Source organism: Hemitrygon akajei, chromosome 2 (assembly GCF_048418815.1).
Source record: "Hemitrygon akajei chromosome 2, sHemAka1.3, whole genome shotgun sequence".
Classification (NCBI taxonomy): domain Eukaryota; kingdom Metazoa; phylum Chordata; class Chondrichthyes; order Myliobatiformes; family Dasyatidae; genus Hemitrygon; species Hemitrygon akajei.
The window spans coordinates 74,003,189-74,021,098 of record NC_133125.1 but is presented as its reverse complement, the minus strand read 5'-3'; the positions used below and the strand labels follow the sequence as shown (position 1 = coordinate 74,021,098).

The window sequence follows — 17,910 nt, the reverse complement described above, 5'->3', positions numbered from 1 at the left end:
TGGACATGCGATCTTTGTACGTCTATCTGTACAGTTTGTTATTGGGGATCAGAGGTAGACACAGGAAGTCGCTCTTTTACCCGATGGTGCAAATGGGAATAATCCCAACAGAACCATATGACACAGACATATGTCATGAACATTGTTGACTTTACGGCAGCAGTATAATGCAATATATAATTATAGGAAAGATCTGTATTACAGTAACTATGTCACTAAAAGGCAAATTAAATAAGTATTGCTAAAATTAAATTAGTGAGGTCGGTGTCTGGGTCCCATTGTCCATCCAGAAATAGGATAGCATTGGGAAAGAATCTGTTCCAGAACTGTTGAATGTGTACCTTCAAGCTCCCGTACCTCCTTTCTGATGACACCAAAGAGAAGAGGGCACGTCCTGGCTGATGTGGATCCTGAATGATTGATTCCGTCTTTTTGATGCATCGCTCAATGAAAATTTCTCATGATGTTTTCGATGCTACGGAGGCTACTGACCATAATGGAGCTGAGTGAATTCTCAACCTTGGGCAACAATTCTGGCAACAATAGTTGTGTCGTCAGCTAATTAGATAGATAGATAGATAGATACTTTATTCATCCCCATGGGGAAATTCAACTTTTTTTCCAATGTCCCATACACTTGTTGTAGCAAAACTAATTACATACAATACTTAACTCAGTAAAAAATATGATATGCATCTAAATCACTATCTCAAAAAGCATTAATAATAGCTTTTAAAAAGTTCTTAAGTCCTGGCGGTAGAATTGTAAAGCCTAATGGCATTGGGGAGTATTGACCTCTTCATCCTGTCTGAGGAGCATTGCATCGATAGTAACCTGTCGCTGAAACTGCTTCTCTGTCTCTGGATGGTGCTATGTAGAGGATGTTCAGAGTTATCCATAATTGACCGTAGCCTACTCAGCGCCCTTCGCTCAGCTACCGATGTTAAACTCTCCAGTACTTTGCCCACGACAGAGCCCGCCTTCCTTACCAGCTTATTAAGACGTGAGGCGTCCCTCTTCTTAAAGCTTCCTCCCCAACACGCCACCACAAAGAAGAGGGCGCTCTCCACAACTGACCTATAGAACATCTTCAGCATCTCACTACAGACATTGAATGACGCCAACCTTCTTAGGAAGTACAGTCGACTCTGTGCCTTCCTGCACAAGGCATCTGTGTTGGCAGTCCAGTCTAGCTTCTCGTCTAACTGTACTCCCAGATACTTGTAGGTCTTAACCTGCTCCACACATTCTCTATTAATGATCACTGGCTCCATATGAGGCCTAGATCTCCTAAAGTCCACCACCATCTCCTTGGTCTTGGTGATATTGAGACGCAGGTAGTTTGAGTTGCACCATATCACAAAGTCCTGTATCAGTTTCCTATACTCCTCCTCCTGTCCATTCCTGACACACCCCACTATGGCCGTGTCATCAGCGAACTTCTGCACATGGCAGGACTCCGAGTTATATTGGAAGCCTGATGTGTACAGGGTGAACAGGACCGGAGAGAGTACGGTTCCCTGCGGCGCCCCTGTGCTGCTGACCACCGTGTCAGACCTACAGTCTCCCAACCGCACATACTGAGGTCTATCTGTCAAGTAGTCCACTATCCAATCCACCATGTGAGAGTCTACTCCCATCTCCGTTAGTTTGTGCCTTAAGATCTTGGGCTGGATGGTGTTAAAGGCACTAGAGAAGTCAAGGAATGTAATCCTCACAGCACAACTGACCCCTCTAGGTGAGAGAGTGATTTGTGCAGCAAATACGTGATAGCATCCTCCACTCCCACCTTCTCCTTATACGCAAACTGAAGAGGATCCTGGGCATGCCTGGTTTGTGGCCTCAGATTCTGTATTATCAGCCGCTCCATGGTCTTCATAACGTGCGACGTCAAGGCAACAGGTCTGAAGTCATTCAACTCCTTTGGTTGTGGTTTCTTCGGTACCGGGACAATACAGTATGTTTTCCACTGTTTGGGTACTCTTCTCTGCTCCAGGCTCATGTTGAAGATGAGCTGTAGTAGTTCTCCCAGCTCAGTCGCACAGGTCCTCAGTAATCGTGGGGAAACTCCATCCGGTCCAGCCGCCTTGCTGGTACAGATCTTCCTCAGTTGACCTTCCACCTGTGCAGCCGTAATCCTGGGCGTGGGCAAGGTCTCCTGTGAGTGGCTATTTTCCTGTGAGGGAAGTAAGCCTGGTGTGGATTGACATTTGATATGTGCCTAGCCGCACAGTCATAGGTGTAGAGAGCGCAGAGCAGTGGGTAAGGAAATATCCTTCAAGTGCACTTTTATTGATTGTCATTGCGGTGGAGATGTTTTTCCGATCCACTCAGATTATAGATTTTCTATGCAGAAGTTCCGAATCCAGTAGCAGAGGGAGGTAGAGAGACCAACGGATTTGAGCTTTTCGATTAGGACTGTAGGAATAATCATGTTTTGATCTGAGCTCTAGTCGAGATACAACGTCCTGACATAAGTATTCGTATTGTCAAGGTGCTCCAAGGCCGCGTGGTAGAGAAGCATCACTGCCATGCATTATGTCAGATTTGTCTCGGTAGGAAGTAAAGGAATGTAAACCCTACACAAAATGCTGGGCAGGCAACAGCTATCGAAAATAATAAACAGTGGACTTTTCGAGCCGAGTGACATTCCTCCGGAAAATGCAAGAATCAATTGATTCTTGAAAGTTCATTACAAATGCCTACACGATACCTTCAGCCACCTCATTCAGAACCCTGAAATATATCCCTTCTGGTCCAGGTGCTGTATCCACCTTCTCCCTAGTGACAATAATTTGATACACATCTACCCTCTGACTCTAGAATTTCGGGCATGTTGCGAGTGAAGAGTGACGCACAATTCTTATTCATTTCGTCCGCCATTTCCTTGCAATCCATTACTACCTCTCCAGCATGATTTCTCAGAGGTTTGCTATGCACTCTCGCCTCTCTTTTACACCTTGTGTATCTAATGCTACATACCCCTTGGGTATCTTGGGACTATCACATGACCATGATGTAATTGAGTCTCTGCTGGGCATGATGTAATGGTCTTGTGATGGTGGAGTGATGTAATTTTCCCGCCATTGAGAGGTCATGTGATAGCCTGTTTCAACAGGTATAAAAGGAGCACGCCTCGCTGTGACGCAGTTCAGTTCGTGGCTTAATTCGTCAGTGACTCCGTTCTGCTGCGTATCCGATTTTATGACGCAGTTTCATTTTAAAGTGGAGTTTTAATTTCTACTCTAAGAATCGTTGTGCCGGCAGTTCTGAAAATCGCTGCCAGTTAAAGACCAGTTTCTTCTGTTGTGTTTAAAATGCTTCTCCATCGAGTATTATCCAACAAAATGTTGTTATGTTACAAGGTCATACATGACAATCTATAAATTTTGTCCAGGTTCCTCTATCTTATTCCATAAACTGCTCACCTTCAAATATAAAGTTTCGGTACTATATTCACCGTTTCTATTTTGTCCGCCGTTTACAAGGCAACTCACTCTGTTGACTGCAATTTTTGCCCTATCATTGGCTACTCCTTGCAAGCCGTCTCGCGACATACTGCCGACTCCTTACTGAGGTTCTCAGTCTCACTCTGGTTCCCATTCCCCTGGCAAATTAGCGTCATCCCCACCCGAGCAAATCTCGCAATCCTGCCCGCAAAGTTATGGGTGACCCTCGGCTTCAGGTGTAACCTATTTCTAATCCTTTTGTACATGTCGTAACTTCTATAGTATAGTTTCCAATGATCCATAAGTCTAAACCCCTTAACTCTGCATTAGTTCCTACAAAATGGTCCAATTCTTGTCCTCACTGGCGTTTGGCACAGGCATCAATCCAGTGATTGCCACTCTGGGGATTCTGTTTTTTTTTTGCTTCAGCTTTCTATCTTGCTCCCCAAAATATCTCTTCAGTATCTCCTCGGCTTATATACCTGTTTCATCGGAGCAAATATGTACCAAGAGTTCTGACTGCAGTCCCTTTCACCTCATTTCCCTTCTGAGCCACCGCACCAGGCAGTGGCGGAGACCTGGACACAACGTCTTCCCCGTTAAGTTGTCACTCCCATCAATATCTAAGTGGTGTATTTAGTATTGAGGATAACGGTCAGATGTCTACTCTGCATTGGTTGTGCATTACCCTTCTGCTGACCATCACCCAGTTATCACTCTCCTTCAGACTATGGGTGACTACATTCCCATATCTCCTAACTAACACCTCCTCATTCCCCCGGATATCTGAAGGTTATTGAGCTGCACCTCCAGTCCTTACTACGTTCTCGGAGAAGCTGCGGCTCTGTGCGTCTCGTGCAGATGTGTTTTTCGGGGAGACTGAAGGTTACTCAGAATTACCACATCTCAGACACATTTCAAAGCGCTATCCCTGGAGTTATTCTGGCTACACTACTACGACCTAACAGACGAGGAGTTGAGAAGTTAGAACGAAAAAGTAACCTCACAGGTACTTTTTCTCGCCAAAGTCTGATGACCCTAAGTATCTCCACACCCAATCCACTAACTTCCCACTATTTGTTTTTACTCTATTGTATGCCCTCGTTTTGGCGATTATGTTGGCTATGAATTCTCCTGTTAGCCTCATTTGTCTCATCTTTGCTTTAGAATACTTATTTTATTTTGGGAAGTATATCAGGAGGGTTTCCTCCTAATGAAGGGTTTCGGCCCGAAATGTCGTCACTACCTCCTCCCATAGATGCTGTCTGGTCATCTGAGTTCTGCCAGCATTTTGTGTTTCGGTCATGTTATGCTCACTTTAACACTTTAACATCTGCCGGACGATGCTGAGAATGTTCTGCGAGTCAGTGGTAGCCAGTGCTATCATGTTTGCTGTTGTGTGCTGGGGCAGCAGGCTGAGGGTAGCAGACATCAATAGAATCAACAAATTTATTCGTAAGGTCAGCGATGTTGTGGGGGTGGAACTGGACACTCTGACGGTGGTGTCTGAAAAGAGGATTCTGTCCAAATTGCATGCCATCTTGGACAATGTCTCCCATCCACTCCATAATGTACTGGTTAGGCACAGGAGTACATTCAGCCAGACACTCATTCCACCGAGATGCAACACTAAGCGTCATAGGAAGTCATTCCTGCTTGTGGCCATCAAACTTTACAACTCCTCCCTCCGAGTGTCAGACACCCTGAGCCAATAGGCTGGTCCTGGACTAATTTCCACTTGGCATTATATACTGATTATTATTTCATTATTTATGGCTTAATATTGCTATATTTCTACACTATTCTTGGTTGGTGCGACTGTAACGAAACCCAATTTCCCTCGGGATCGGTAAAGTATGTCCGTCTATCTTTCCCTCAAGGGTTATTCTTTCCTTACGCTCCAGAGGCAATTCTGGCTCTTTGCACTTTCTGCTTCATTGCACATCAACCAATCCAGAATGGCTGGTCCCCGACTGGGCTCAATCACGAACTGCTCTAAAAAGCCACCTCGTGGCATTCTGGAAATTCGCCTTCTTGGAATCGAACACCAACCTAATTTTCCAATGTAACTGCATATGGAAAGTTCCCAAGGCTATTGTAATGTTGCACATTTGGCAGGTATTTTCTATCACCCTTTGGAGATAGTGATCATAATTCTATCTCCTTTACCAGAGGTTTGGAGAGTGATAAGAACAGAATAGTTAGGAAAACGTTTAATTGGAATAGGGGGAAATATAAGGCTATCAGAAATTGGAAACAGCTGTTCTCAGGGAAGCGTATGGCAGAAATATGACAAGTGTACAGCAGATATTGGCTGCAGAGGTACGTTGCAATGGTACAGGGAAATGATGGGAGTGTACAGGATCAGTGCTGTACAAAGACTATTGGAAATCTAGTAAAGAAGAAATTAAGTGCTTACGAAAAGTTCGGGATAGAGCTCTAGAAGATTATAAGGCTAGCAGGACGGAGCTTAAGAATGAAATTGGGAGAACAGAAGCGGCCATGAGAAGACCTTGTCGGACAGGATTAAGGAAAACCCCAAGGCATTCTGCAAGTATGTGAAGAGCAAGAATATAAGAGTTGAGAGAATATGACCTATCAAATGTGATAGTAGAAGGAGATAGCAGAGGTACATAATGAATACTTCCCTTCAGTATTCACTATGGAAAAGGATCTTGGCAATTGTAGGGATGACTTTCCGCGGACTGTAAAGCTTGAGCATGTGCTGGAGATTTTGGAAAGCATCAAATTGGATAATTCACCGGGGAAAAAAGGAGATGCACCCCAAACTACTCTGGGAGTCGAGGCAGGAGATTGTTGACCCTCTGACGATGATATTTATATCATCAATGGTGACGGGATAGGTTTCGGAGTATTGGAAAGTTGTGGATGTTGTTCCGTTCTTCAAGAAAGGGTGTTGAGATAACCCATGATATTATAGACTAGTGAGTCTTACTTCAGTGGTTGGTAAATTGATGGAGAAAGTAATGAGAGACAGGGTTTATGAACATTTGGAGAAATATAATCTGATTAGGATTATTCAGCATGACTTTGTCAAAGGAAGGTCGTAGTTTACGAACCTGATTGATTTTTTTGAGGATGTGACTAAACGCATTGATGAAGGTAGAGCAGTAGATGTAGTGTATACGGATTTATGCAAGACATTTGATAAGGTACGCCATGAAAGGCTTATTCAGAAAATCAGGAGGCATGGGATCCAATGGAGCATCGTTTTGTTAGTCCAAAACTGGCTTTCCACAGAATGCAAATTGTGGTTGTAGAAGTATCATAATCTGCATGGAGATGGGTGACCAGTAGTCTGTCTCACTGATCTGTTCTGTGACCCCTACTATTCGTGATTGTTATAAATGACCAGGATGAGAAAGTGGAAGAATAGGTCGGTGAAGTTGTTGATGGCACAACTGTTAGATATGTTGTGGATAGTGTAGAAGGCTGTCAGAGTTTACGACGGAACATTGATACGGTATAAAACTGGGCTGAGAAGTGACAGACAGAGTTCAACCCAGATAAGTATGACATAGTTCATTTGGTAGGTAAAATATAGTATTTTTATATAGAATATAGTATTAACGGTAAGACTCTTGGCAATGTGGAGTATCAGTGGGATCTTGGTGTCCGAGTCCATAGGGTACTCAAAGATGCTACGGAAGTTGACTCTGTGCTGAAGAAGGTATATGGTGCATTGGCCTTCATCAATCGTGGGATTGAGTTTAAGAGCCAATAGGTAATGTTGCAGCTCTGTAGGACCCTGGTCAGACCCCGCTTGAGGCACTGTGCTCAGTTCTGGTCAACTCATTACAGGAAGGATGTGGAAAACATAGGAAGGGTGCAGAGCAGATTTACAAGGATGTTGCCTGGATTGGGGAGCTTGCCTTATAAGAATAGGTTGAGTGAACTTGGCCTTCTCTCCTTGGAGCGACGGAGAATGAGAAGTGAGTTGATAGAGGTGTGCAAGGTAATGAAAGACCTTGACCGGGTGGATAATCAGCGGCTTTTTCCCAGGGCTAAAATGGATAATACGAGAGCGCACAGGTTTAAGGTACTTGGAAGTAGGTACAGAGGAGATATCAGAGCTAAGTTTTTTTAAGCAGAGAGTGGTGAGTTGGTGGAATGGTGGTTAACAGCAAGAATAGTGATAATTCATATAAATTCATAATTCATATAAAACGAGAATTGTTGCTTCCTGAACCGACATATATCCTGTCTGATGCAATGGAACAGATACTTCCGAGTTTACAACTTAAACTTCCTTGGAACCCATCTTCCCCGGGTGATGGAAATACGAACCGTCACATTTTTTCCCAACGTCCTCCTCCACCCACGGGCTACGGACCCACACTCTTTGCATCACTCACTCCACACCTACACCTTCACCCAAAATCTCCAGCTACACGCACAGACAGACCCCTTTCACCACAAACCACCACCGGCTTGGGGAACCAAAAATAACCGACCCCACAGCCCGGGCACTTTTGCAAAATTAAATCCGGGCTGCCGGACAGGACAGAGCTCAGTTTAGACCTTTTGCCACTGCAACCGGCCTTCGATTTACACAACCCCGAGATCAGACCTTTCCACACCGCTACCAGACAGGAAATCCATCGGCATCGCGCTTGCGCACAGTTGGAGTTACACCCCGGCCCCGAACACCGAACCCTCGGCGCCAACAGTGGTCTGTGGAGATTCCGACGGAGCCACCATTGGTCGGAAGCCGGAGGGACAACGGAGGGTACTCGGCTGTCCGGCCTTTCTCTGTGACACTCCCGTAGTCCACATCAACTCCATCCATCTGATTCTGGGCAAACTTGAACAATCAACAAACTTAATTCCTCTCAGCGACCAACTCTCTGAATGATTCCCTGGCTTAGAGGAAGGGAAACCTCCGGTTCACATCGTCAAAGTGGTTAGTTTACCAGGACTTAAAGACTCATGGACGAGAGGTAATCTGTTGTCTACTACACTATGCGTAGACCCGGCTGGCAATTCTAGGTTACATTAGTAAAACAGTTGTTTTTTTTTTTTTTTTCAAAATACTAAACAACGAGACACTGCAATGATTAAACTACCCGAAACCAGATCAGTCTAGAAAGTCCTCCCCAAAATACTGGGGTTTTCTGAGCCATCTGGTATCAAACAACACGCTGCCCACCCACCGTCAACGGCACAGTCGAAGGATGTTGAACGAACATGTTGAAGGCAGCATCTGTAGAAAGAAATGGAGCGTTAACAGTTTAGGCTGAGACCCTCCCTCAGGACTGAGAGTAGACGGGAAATCGTCAGAGAAAAGAGGTGAGGAATGGGGATGGGGCAACAGCTGGGGAGTGAGAGGTGGATCCAGGTGAGGGAAAGGTGAGTGGTTGTGGAACACGGGGCTGCAGAAGATGAAATTTATTCCCACAGAGAATAACAAAGAGATTAGAGAGTATTTGTTATAGAGAGTGCAATGAAAGCTCACCAGACTGATCCCTGGAGTGGTGGGGTCATCATGTGAAGAAAGGTGAAATGTGATAACCTTTCCTTTAGAGAATCGAGGACTGAGAGATGAACGCATTGAAATGCACAACATCATTACTGGCTGAAACAGGGATGCCAGTTTCCGAAAAAGGGGGGTAGACTGTTAGGGACTGAGCTGAGGGGAAAGGCCCCCACACCGAGAGTGGTGAATGTTTGTAAATCCCCACCACAGAGGGCGCTGAAGGCTCACTGATTGTCTTCACATAAAACCGAAGTTGGGAGATGTGTGGAGCCCGAAGGGACCGAGGAAATGAGGATCGGGCAAGAACATATGTCTGAGATGGGAGAGCAGCCACCAGAAGCTTGTTGGTTGCATAGGCCGAACGGCCACTTCCTACTGTTTCTCACTTGTTGCTCCCTGTGTTCCTGTCCAGTGAGGCCAGACGAATCTGATTAGAAATTAATGTTTATAAACATTGAACTGACTTAAATGAAAACTGCACATATCCTGTTGGTGTGTTAATTATGTGTCGGACCAGGATGGGAATCGAACCCGTAAATCTGTGACCCGGGGGTGGAAGGAAGGGATCAGGGAAAATACAGAAGGGAGAATAAATATGTAGTTGGTGTGAATATGAAATAATTTGTAAAATGCATATGATGGGTCATGCAGCCTGTGAGTGGCGAGGAGCAGAGTCGCCAGTTCTGGCGGGAGACCTTCCACCTGTCACGTGATCTTGTTTCTGCTCCCGTTTCACTGTTACCATCTGCTGAACTGCAGACAGTATTTCGCAGATTTCAACCTTTTCCAATTATCCGTACTTCTCAAGAACTAGTACACCAAAGAAGCTTCCTTCCAGAAGTTCCAAAGCAGCAACCCAGTCTGTACAATATTTGGACACAATTAAAACCAGGGATCTGCTTGTTCCTGTTGTATACAAGTTTTGCCCTGCTGATATAATTTTACTATTTAATCTATGCATACTTATTGAATCAGAAACAAGAGGGAATCTGCAGATGCTGGAAATACAAGCAATGCACACAAAATGCTGGATGAACTCAGCAGGCTAAGAAGCATCTATAATGTATTGCTTTGTACTTCTGCAATAAGGACATTTCATGACATTGGTTGGTGATGTTACATCTGATTCGGCAATTGGCAGAGAAGACCCACCCATTGCTCACATTATCACATTTTACCGCAGATCTCTGCGGAATTGCTTGCGAGACCCCGCCACCACCACCACCCCCCCCCCCCCCCCAGTTCTGGAGATGTTGTGATTACAGTGCGCATGCTCAATTTCAGATGGGCGGTGATTTTGTCTCCGTTCTGTGTTGAAACGGGTCTGCGGCGGCGGATTGTTTGTGGTGGGGCCAGAATTGGGGAAGTGTCCACGCCCAATGGGGCTGGAAACCGGGGGAGCGATCACCAGCAGAAGTTTAATGGAATGCTTTACTAAGAAGGGTAAAAGCAGCTATTACAATTTTAGTTTCACCGTTACAAGAGGGCTACCTTGTTAATCTTTGTCATAATTAAACTCAGAGCATATTATGTTGCGTTTTGTATTCCCCTTTTCGGTTATTTTTGTATGTCGCATTTGCTCCGTTGTCAAGATAATAGATCACTAAGAAGTGTTGCACATTTTGTTCGATTTCTCATCAGTGCTGCAGAGGAAAGACAAGTAGCCTCAGGAGCAGCTGTAACGATTGATGGTGAGTTGGAAAGGGGAAAAGATGTTGTGAGCATCGACTATATGGTCTGCATTAGAACAAAATCGAAGACTAACGAATGTAAGCATTGCATTTCTACAAATCTGTTCAGGATGTCACCTGCATCCTGAAATCAGTCAATATTTGTGTATCATTTAACTAAAAGGTGAAAAAAACTGGCGATTTTGGGAGAACTCCAGTCTCCCGGATAACCAGTTGGAGCTCCTCAGAGAACATTTTATTGAAATGGTGTACAGGGCGATTACCCTCAGCTTATGCAGGAGGCTGAGGAAGTGATAGCCAGGCGCTACAGGGATGTAGTCACCCCGAGGCTGCAGGAGGAAAGCAACTGGTGACTCCGAGGAGAAGGAAGGCAAATGGGCAGCCAGTGTTGAGTACACGGTGGCCGTTCCCATGAATTACAAGTTTACGACTTGGATAATGTTGAGGCGGCTGATCTACCGGGAGGAGGCACAGTGATGAGTCTCTGTAGCTCTGGCTCAGAAGATAACAGAGGTTTAAAGGACTGCAGTGGTGATAGGAGATTCCACCGTCAGAGGAACACAAGTGAGATTCTGTGACCCTGATAGACAAATGTTGCCTCCTCGGTTCCAGAGTTAAGGATGTCTCAGATCGGGTCCTTGGATTTCTAAAAGGGTACATATTGGCTCCAATGCCATAGGATGGGATCGTAAAGAGATCCTGAAGAGATATTTTCGGGAGCTATGTAGAGAACGGGACGTCCCGGTTAGTAATCTCTGGATCGCTGACTGTGCCACGTTCCAATGAGGACAAGAATAGGATGATTTTGCAGATGCTTGTGTGTCCTGTGGAAATGGTGCAGGTGACAGAGGTTCAGATTTATGGAACGGTGGGATCTCTTCTATATTCGCTCAATCTATATATGCCAGAGACGATGTTAACCTGATCGCAGACGATGAGAATCAGGTGTGACTGAGAAATATGTATAATTCAGTGATGAGAAGGATAGATGTCCCATTGTTCAGCAGAAATGTTTCAACCCACGTCTCTGTAACAGTTGTCATAGCGCCAACTCACCATAGCGCCACCAGTGGTAGGAGGGCCAAAGTGGTGGGCGCTGCATCTCGGCCTGTTTTGCCTTTCCATTGAAACACCACTCCCGGTCCGGGAAGCAAGATTGGTTCCTAAAACGGAATTGCCTGCAATATAGCGAGTAAGTGCCCCGGAGTTTCCCGGCATGGTGTACAAGCCAAGGAGAAAGGGGAAATCGGCATTGTGTGACAGGAAATCGGCATTGTGTACCCATTGTGAATGGGCACAGGTAGATTAGGCAGTGCCAGGTCTTCAATGAATAGGCCCAAGATATTTGGAATTGTGTCGTCCTGTTTAAAACAAGGCATTGTTCTCACTTACACATCAATTAATGACTGACGTTCTACTGATAATTTTGTTTGTTACAGAACAGCAAAATCTGACCACACCCGCCCTCAAAATGGCTCAGGGACATGGCACTGAAGCTGTTCCAATGTCATCAATATCAAGAAAGGTCACGGGTATGTCGGCCAGTTCTTTTAATTTACAAATATTGCCTTGACTCTGTGTCTGGGTTTAACGCAGTATCAGCAATTCACAAAGTATTTGTGAAAACGAGCAGATAGATTAGAGAGAGAGGTAACATCTCTGGGGGAAGGACAGTTATCCGTGGAAGAGGTACAATTATTCTCTGCTGCCTGATCCTCAAATAGGTTGTGATGAACTTTAAAACAGTGAGGTTTTCTAGAATGCAAAACATTCTGCGGATGCTAAAAGCTTTGAACAAGAGAAAACACACACAACATTGGCAGAATCGGATTCATGGAGTGGAATAAACAGTTAACATCACAGATCAGGTCCACAAGGAGTAAAAAATAAGTGGCAGTATCCAGAATGTCTGTCCCTTTCATTTGCTATTTTGACTCGAAACGTCTATTATTTATTCTCGTCAATGGATGCTGTCTGACCTGCTGAGTACCTCCAGCATTTTGTGAGGTAGTCTAGAGATTTGTCGGGGTAGATATTGAACAGGAAGGCAGAGCACCAGGAACTGACCATAGCAAAGCAGTGGGGACAGGCAGTACCAGGATGGGCTACTATATTCTCAGGAATAAGTAGACTCCTTTCTAAACAGAGAGTTATAATCCCGGGGACAAGAAAGACAAGCCTGAGCCCGTTTCCCCACCTCCTCCTCTGGCCCGTGCCCTTTTTCACTAACACCGTATATATTTCAGACTGTGTCTGGTGACCTAATCCACCATCTTTACGTTCCAGAGAGAAAATAGCTGCTCAATTGGAGTTTGGTAAATACATTCATTTACCCCATTTTCCTTCACAGTTCCGAGCTCAGTGATCACCGAGCTCCTGTTTAACTGGAACGATTTCCAACTGTTGCAGTTGACGGACTTCTACCGGGACAGGCTGGAGCAGGCGTTGGAAGGAAGGGTACACGGAGTGAGTCCGGCGTTAACGGCCGAGAATCAGTTTAGTGGAGAGGAACATCGGGTGAGTGGCAGGGAGAATGGGTTTGAGTTTTCGTATATTACAGAAATGATGGGTCATGGGATATTAAACAGCTTAAAAACAACTGGGAAATAAGTACTCTACGCACAATCTGAAAAAAAAACATGTGAATCTAAACCAGTGATAGAAAGAGGTGTAAAGACACTGCGAACTGGTGAGTGGCTAATCAATGTTCAGAGTGAGTTGAGTCAGTAACAGTTGTGTGGTCTTACAATGTTAAATGGAATTATGACGGGAAGTTTCGTTTTGGGAAGACCGTGCGGCGTGATGGCAGGATATCAGTGTGAACCGGGACGTCATCAGTGGTTGCCACAGGAGCTCGAGTGTGTTCTTCTCTGGGTGGAGATGATTCCGTTACAATCTGTAACTCTAAACAGTGTGGATCGGGGAATACTGCCATGTTGTAATGTGCCATCATTGAATAATCCTTCACTGGAAAAGGCAAAGAAAAATCATCAGTTGTCAGGGGGTAATCCGCTGTCGTGTTGGACACTGGAAGACTGAATAGATGAATCACATCATCTTTTCTGCAACTCCTCTGAGACTGCTCACTCTGTTATAAAAACTCTTTACACCATCAAATCCGATTAGGGATTATATATGTATTTGCAGCCACATCAATGAAGTGGTGACAGGTTAAGAGTGAATGTCCCTCCGTGTGCTCTGCACTCAGAATGTACAGCCCACATCCAGACAGGATCATCACCCGTCCAGTTAACTGCTCAGTGTGATCCTGTTACAGAGCACATCATTTACTTCTCTCATTCTCTGTGTGAATTTCTCAGTCCCCAATATGTTCACCGTTACTCTTCACAGAAAATCTCTGATCTCGCTGATAAGGGAGTGCGGGTGGACAGTTGTAAACTCCTCCTGAGCCCGGTCATGGAGAAAGGTTCCCGCGCCCGGAGGGTGATGTGGGAAACGTTTGTGAAAATACGGAATGGTGTCCCCAAGTTGGGTAAAATACTAAAAGAAATTCAAGAACATGGTGAGTTAAGATCAAAGATTAATCTAATTTAGGATCTAAGCTCTACATATTTAATAGTTTCACGCATTTCAATTTCTTCAAATTGTTTAAATCCGAACAGGTTGTGTTCCGGTCCATCGACCCATACGGAGATTCCCAGTGAGTTGAAAGGTAAGTGAAGAAACCGCTATTTCCACCAAAGGTTGATATTGTGCAGGGTCATATCGTTTTGAGCCACGGAGACTTGAACAGGCAAATGTTGGCAACAGGACACATGGAAAATGTTTGCTGGAAGGTTGGTTTTCACAGGACATAGACGGTGGATAAATGGCCTGGCCCTGATGGAATGCACCCTCAGGTTCTAAAGGAAGTAGCTGGAGAGATTGCTGAGGCACTAACGATGATCTTTCAAGAATCGATAGATTCTGGCATTGTACCGGAAGATTGGAAAATTGCAAATGTTACTCCGCTTTTTAAGAAGGGTGGGAGGCAGCAGAAAGGAAACTATAGACCAGTTAGGCTGACATCAGTGTTCGGGAAGTTGTTGGAATCGATTTTTAGGAATGAGATTACGGAGTACCTGAGACATATGACAAGAGATGCCAAAGCCAGCATTGTTTCCTGAAAGAAAAATCCAGCCTGAAAAACCTACTGCAATTCTTTGAGGAACTTACAAGCAGGGTAGACAAAGGAGATGCAGTAGATGTGGTGTACTTGGATTTTCAGAAGACCTTTGGAAAGGTACCGCACATGAGGCTGCTTAGCAAGAATAGAGCTAATGGAATTACAGGGAATTTACTAGCGAGGGTGGAGCATTGGCTGGTCGGCAGAAAACGGAGTTTGGGAATAAAGGGATCCTATTCTGGCTGGCGGCCAGTTACCAGTGGCGTTCCACAAGGGCCGGTGTTGGGACCGTTTTACGATGTATGTCAATGATTTGGACTACTGTATTAATGGATTTGTGGCTAAATTTGCCCATAATAGAAAGAATCGTTGAGGAGCGGGTAGTGTTTTGGAAACAGAAAACCTGCACAGTGACTTAGGTAGTTTAGGGTAATGGGCAAATAAGTGACAAATGAAATACAATTTTGAATGGTGTATGGTAATGCAATTTGGTGGAAGAAATAAACGACAGACTATTATTTAGATGGGGAGAAAATTCAAAATGCAGAGATGCAAACGGACTTGGGATTCGTTGCGCAAGATACACTAAAGGTTAACCTCCAGTTTGAGTCGGTTGTGAAACAGACGAATGCAATGTTTGCATACATTTCTGGAGGTATAGAATATAAGAGCAGGGATGTGAAGTTGAGGTTCCATAGGACACTCGTGAGACGACACTTGGAGTATTGTGTGCAGTTTCGGGGTCCTTATTTTAGAAAGGATATACTGACATTGGAGCGGGTTCAGGGAAGAATGATTCCAGGAATTAAAGGGTTATCTTATGAGGAACGTATGACAGCTCTTGGCCAGTATTCCCTGGATTTCAGGAGAATGAGGGGAGATTTTATAGAAACATTCCGATTGTTAAAAGGCCTGAACAGATTAGATATGGCGAAGTTATTTCCCATGGTAGGGGATGCCTAGACAAGAGGGCACGACTTCAGGATTGAAGGACGTCCTGTTAGAACTGAGATACGCAGAAACTACTCAGAGAGTGGTAAATTTGTGGAATTTGTTGCCATTAGTGGCTGTACAGGCCAAGTCATTGGGTGTATTTAAGGCAGAGATAGATAGGTTCTTGATTACCCAGGCCATCAATGGGCATGGAGTGAAGGCAGGGGAGTGGCGATTGCTGGAAGAATTGTATCAGACCATGATTGAATGGCGGAGAAGACTCGATGGACCGAATGGCCTGGTTTTGCTCCTATATTATGATCATATTATCTCATGACATTATAAGGAACTACACTGAAAGTTGTGGTGTTTGCTGAAAAGGAACGATCCTCGCTGGGTCCTGCAATGGCAGGTCCCTCCACCGGAGTCAGAATGGAGAAGAGGGCGATCTGGACGAGTGAAAATCAGATTCTCCTTTTTTTTTTACTTTGAAAGGTGAAGTCATTCCCCTAGAGCCACCCAAACCCCGGAACAGCCCTCATCCTAAATCACTTTTTTAATTTCTCTCAGATCCTACAAGTCATAATTTTTAGAATTGGCAGTCCATTGAAGTTCTCGTCACAGAGAAAACAAGGACATCCATTTAACGAAAAAAGCAGTTAACATACCAAAGTGATCTGTTCAACCCCAAAGCAGCATTTGGAACCCAATCTGTTCACATCTGCTCTCTCAGTACAAACACTGCTACAGCTATCCACTGTAACTTCCAACTCAATAATCCTGAGAAGTCCATCAGGAGACAGTGTTAGTGAGGCTGAGATGGGGGACAAAATATTCAGCTCAGTCCACAGAAGCTGAAATTCATGTGTGCCGGTGTTGTGTTATGGACATTGTGGAATGGTGAGAGATGGGAAGTAGGACAGAGAAAGCAATGGTTCTGGGATTGCGGCAGGCAAGGTTCAAAGGACTGAAAATATCGAAAAATAATATCGCAAATTATTAAATTGTGATCGGCGGGATGAGAAGCTCACTACATTCGTAAGCGCATCGTGTCAGTGAAAGTGGAGCCCAGTGCAGTATATGGGCACAAGACATTGTAAGGCTTCATAATTGCGGGCTGAGTTGGATCACTCAACGCCACATTTACGAGGAGAGGGCAAAGGAAAGACAGATATTGCAGAAGTTATTAATCTTACAGTAGCTCATGCTTTGTTTGAATATTTTAAGCTCTTGAACAGAAACGAAAAGAGTCTCAACCAGAACACTGGGTCAGTCTGTCCCATTGCCAAGTTCAATTTCCAAAGATGTTAATTTACTTATCGCTGCAAAGATAGATGAATCAGGAAGTTTACAATCTGCTCCCGCCTCTGTCACCTCTGTAAATTATTTTACTCGCTACATTCAGAAAATAAACCCCCTCAGTTTCCCTATACCATGGATATGTTACGTAGAACATGGAACATATAAATTAACAGCACATTACAGGCCATTCGGCCCACAGTGTTGTGCCACCATGTAACCTACTCTGGAAACTGCCGATTGTTTCCCCAGCGCATAGATCTCGAGTTTTCTAAGCTCCATGCGCGTAGTTTAAGAGGCTCTTAAAAGACCCTATTGTATCCGCAACCACCACAACAACTGGCAGTGTATTCCACACACCCACCGCTCTCTGCGTAAAAATAAACTTACCCCTGACATCCCCTCGGTACCTATTTCCAAGCACCTTCAAACTATGCCCATCGTTTTAGTCATTTTAGCCCTCGGGGGAAAAAAACGCCTCTGGCTATCCACACGATCAAATCCTCTCACCATCTTATACTCCTCTAGTCACCTCTCAGGTCACCTCTCATCCTCCAGTGAGCAAAGGTAAAGCACACGCAACCTATTCTCATAAGGTCCGCCCTCCAATCCAGGCAACATCCTTTCAATCTCCTCTGCACTCTCTCTATAGTATCCATATCCTTCCTGTGGTGAGGTGACCAGAACTGAACACCGTGTCTGACCAAGCTCTTCTATAGCTGTAACATTACCGCATGTTTCTTGAACTCAATCCCAGGACTGATGAATGACAACACACCACACCGCTTCTTAACGAAACTCTCAACCTGCGCAGCAGCTTTGTGTGTCCTATTGACACAGACCCCAAGATCTCTCCTATTTTCCATACTACCATGTGCCTTACCGTTTAAATTATATTCAGTCTTCAAATTGGAC

At 44.7% G+C, this 17,910-nt stretch overlaps 1 protein-coding gene across 1 annotated transcript in view; it reads left to right on the top strand.

The window, feature by feature from the left end:
* Window positions 1-8,399: 8,399 nt before the first annotated feature.
* The window catches only part of LOC140720771 (NACHT, LRR and PYD domains-containing protein 3-like), a 44,779-nt gene continuing 35,268 nt past the window's right edge, over window positions 8,400-17,910 (top strand). The window contains 4 exon segments of the mRNA XM_073035607.1: window positions 8,400-8,410; window positions 10,588-10,715; window positions 12,988-13,154; window positions 13,989-14,164. Coding sequence (XP_072891708.1) covers window positions 8,400-8,410; window positions 10,588-10,715; window positions 12,988-13,154; window positions 13,989-14,164 — 482 coding nt within the window.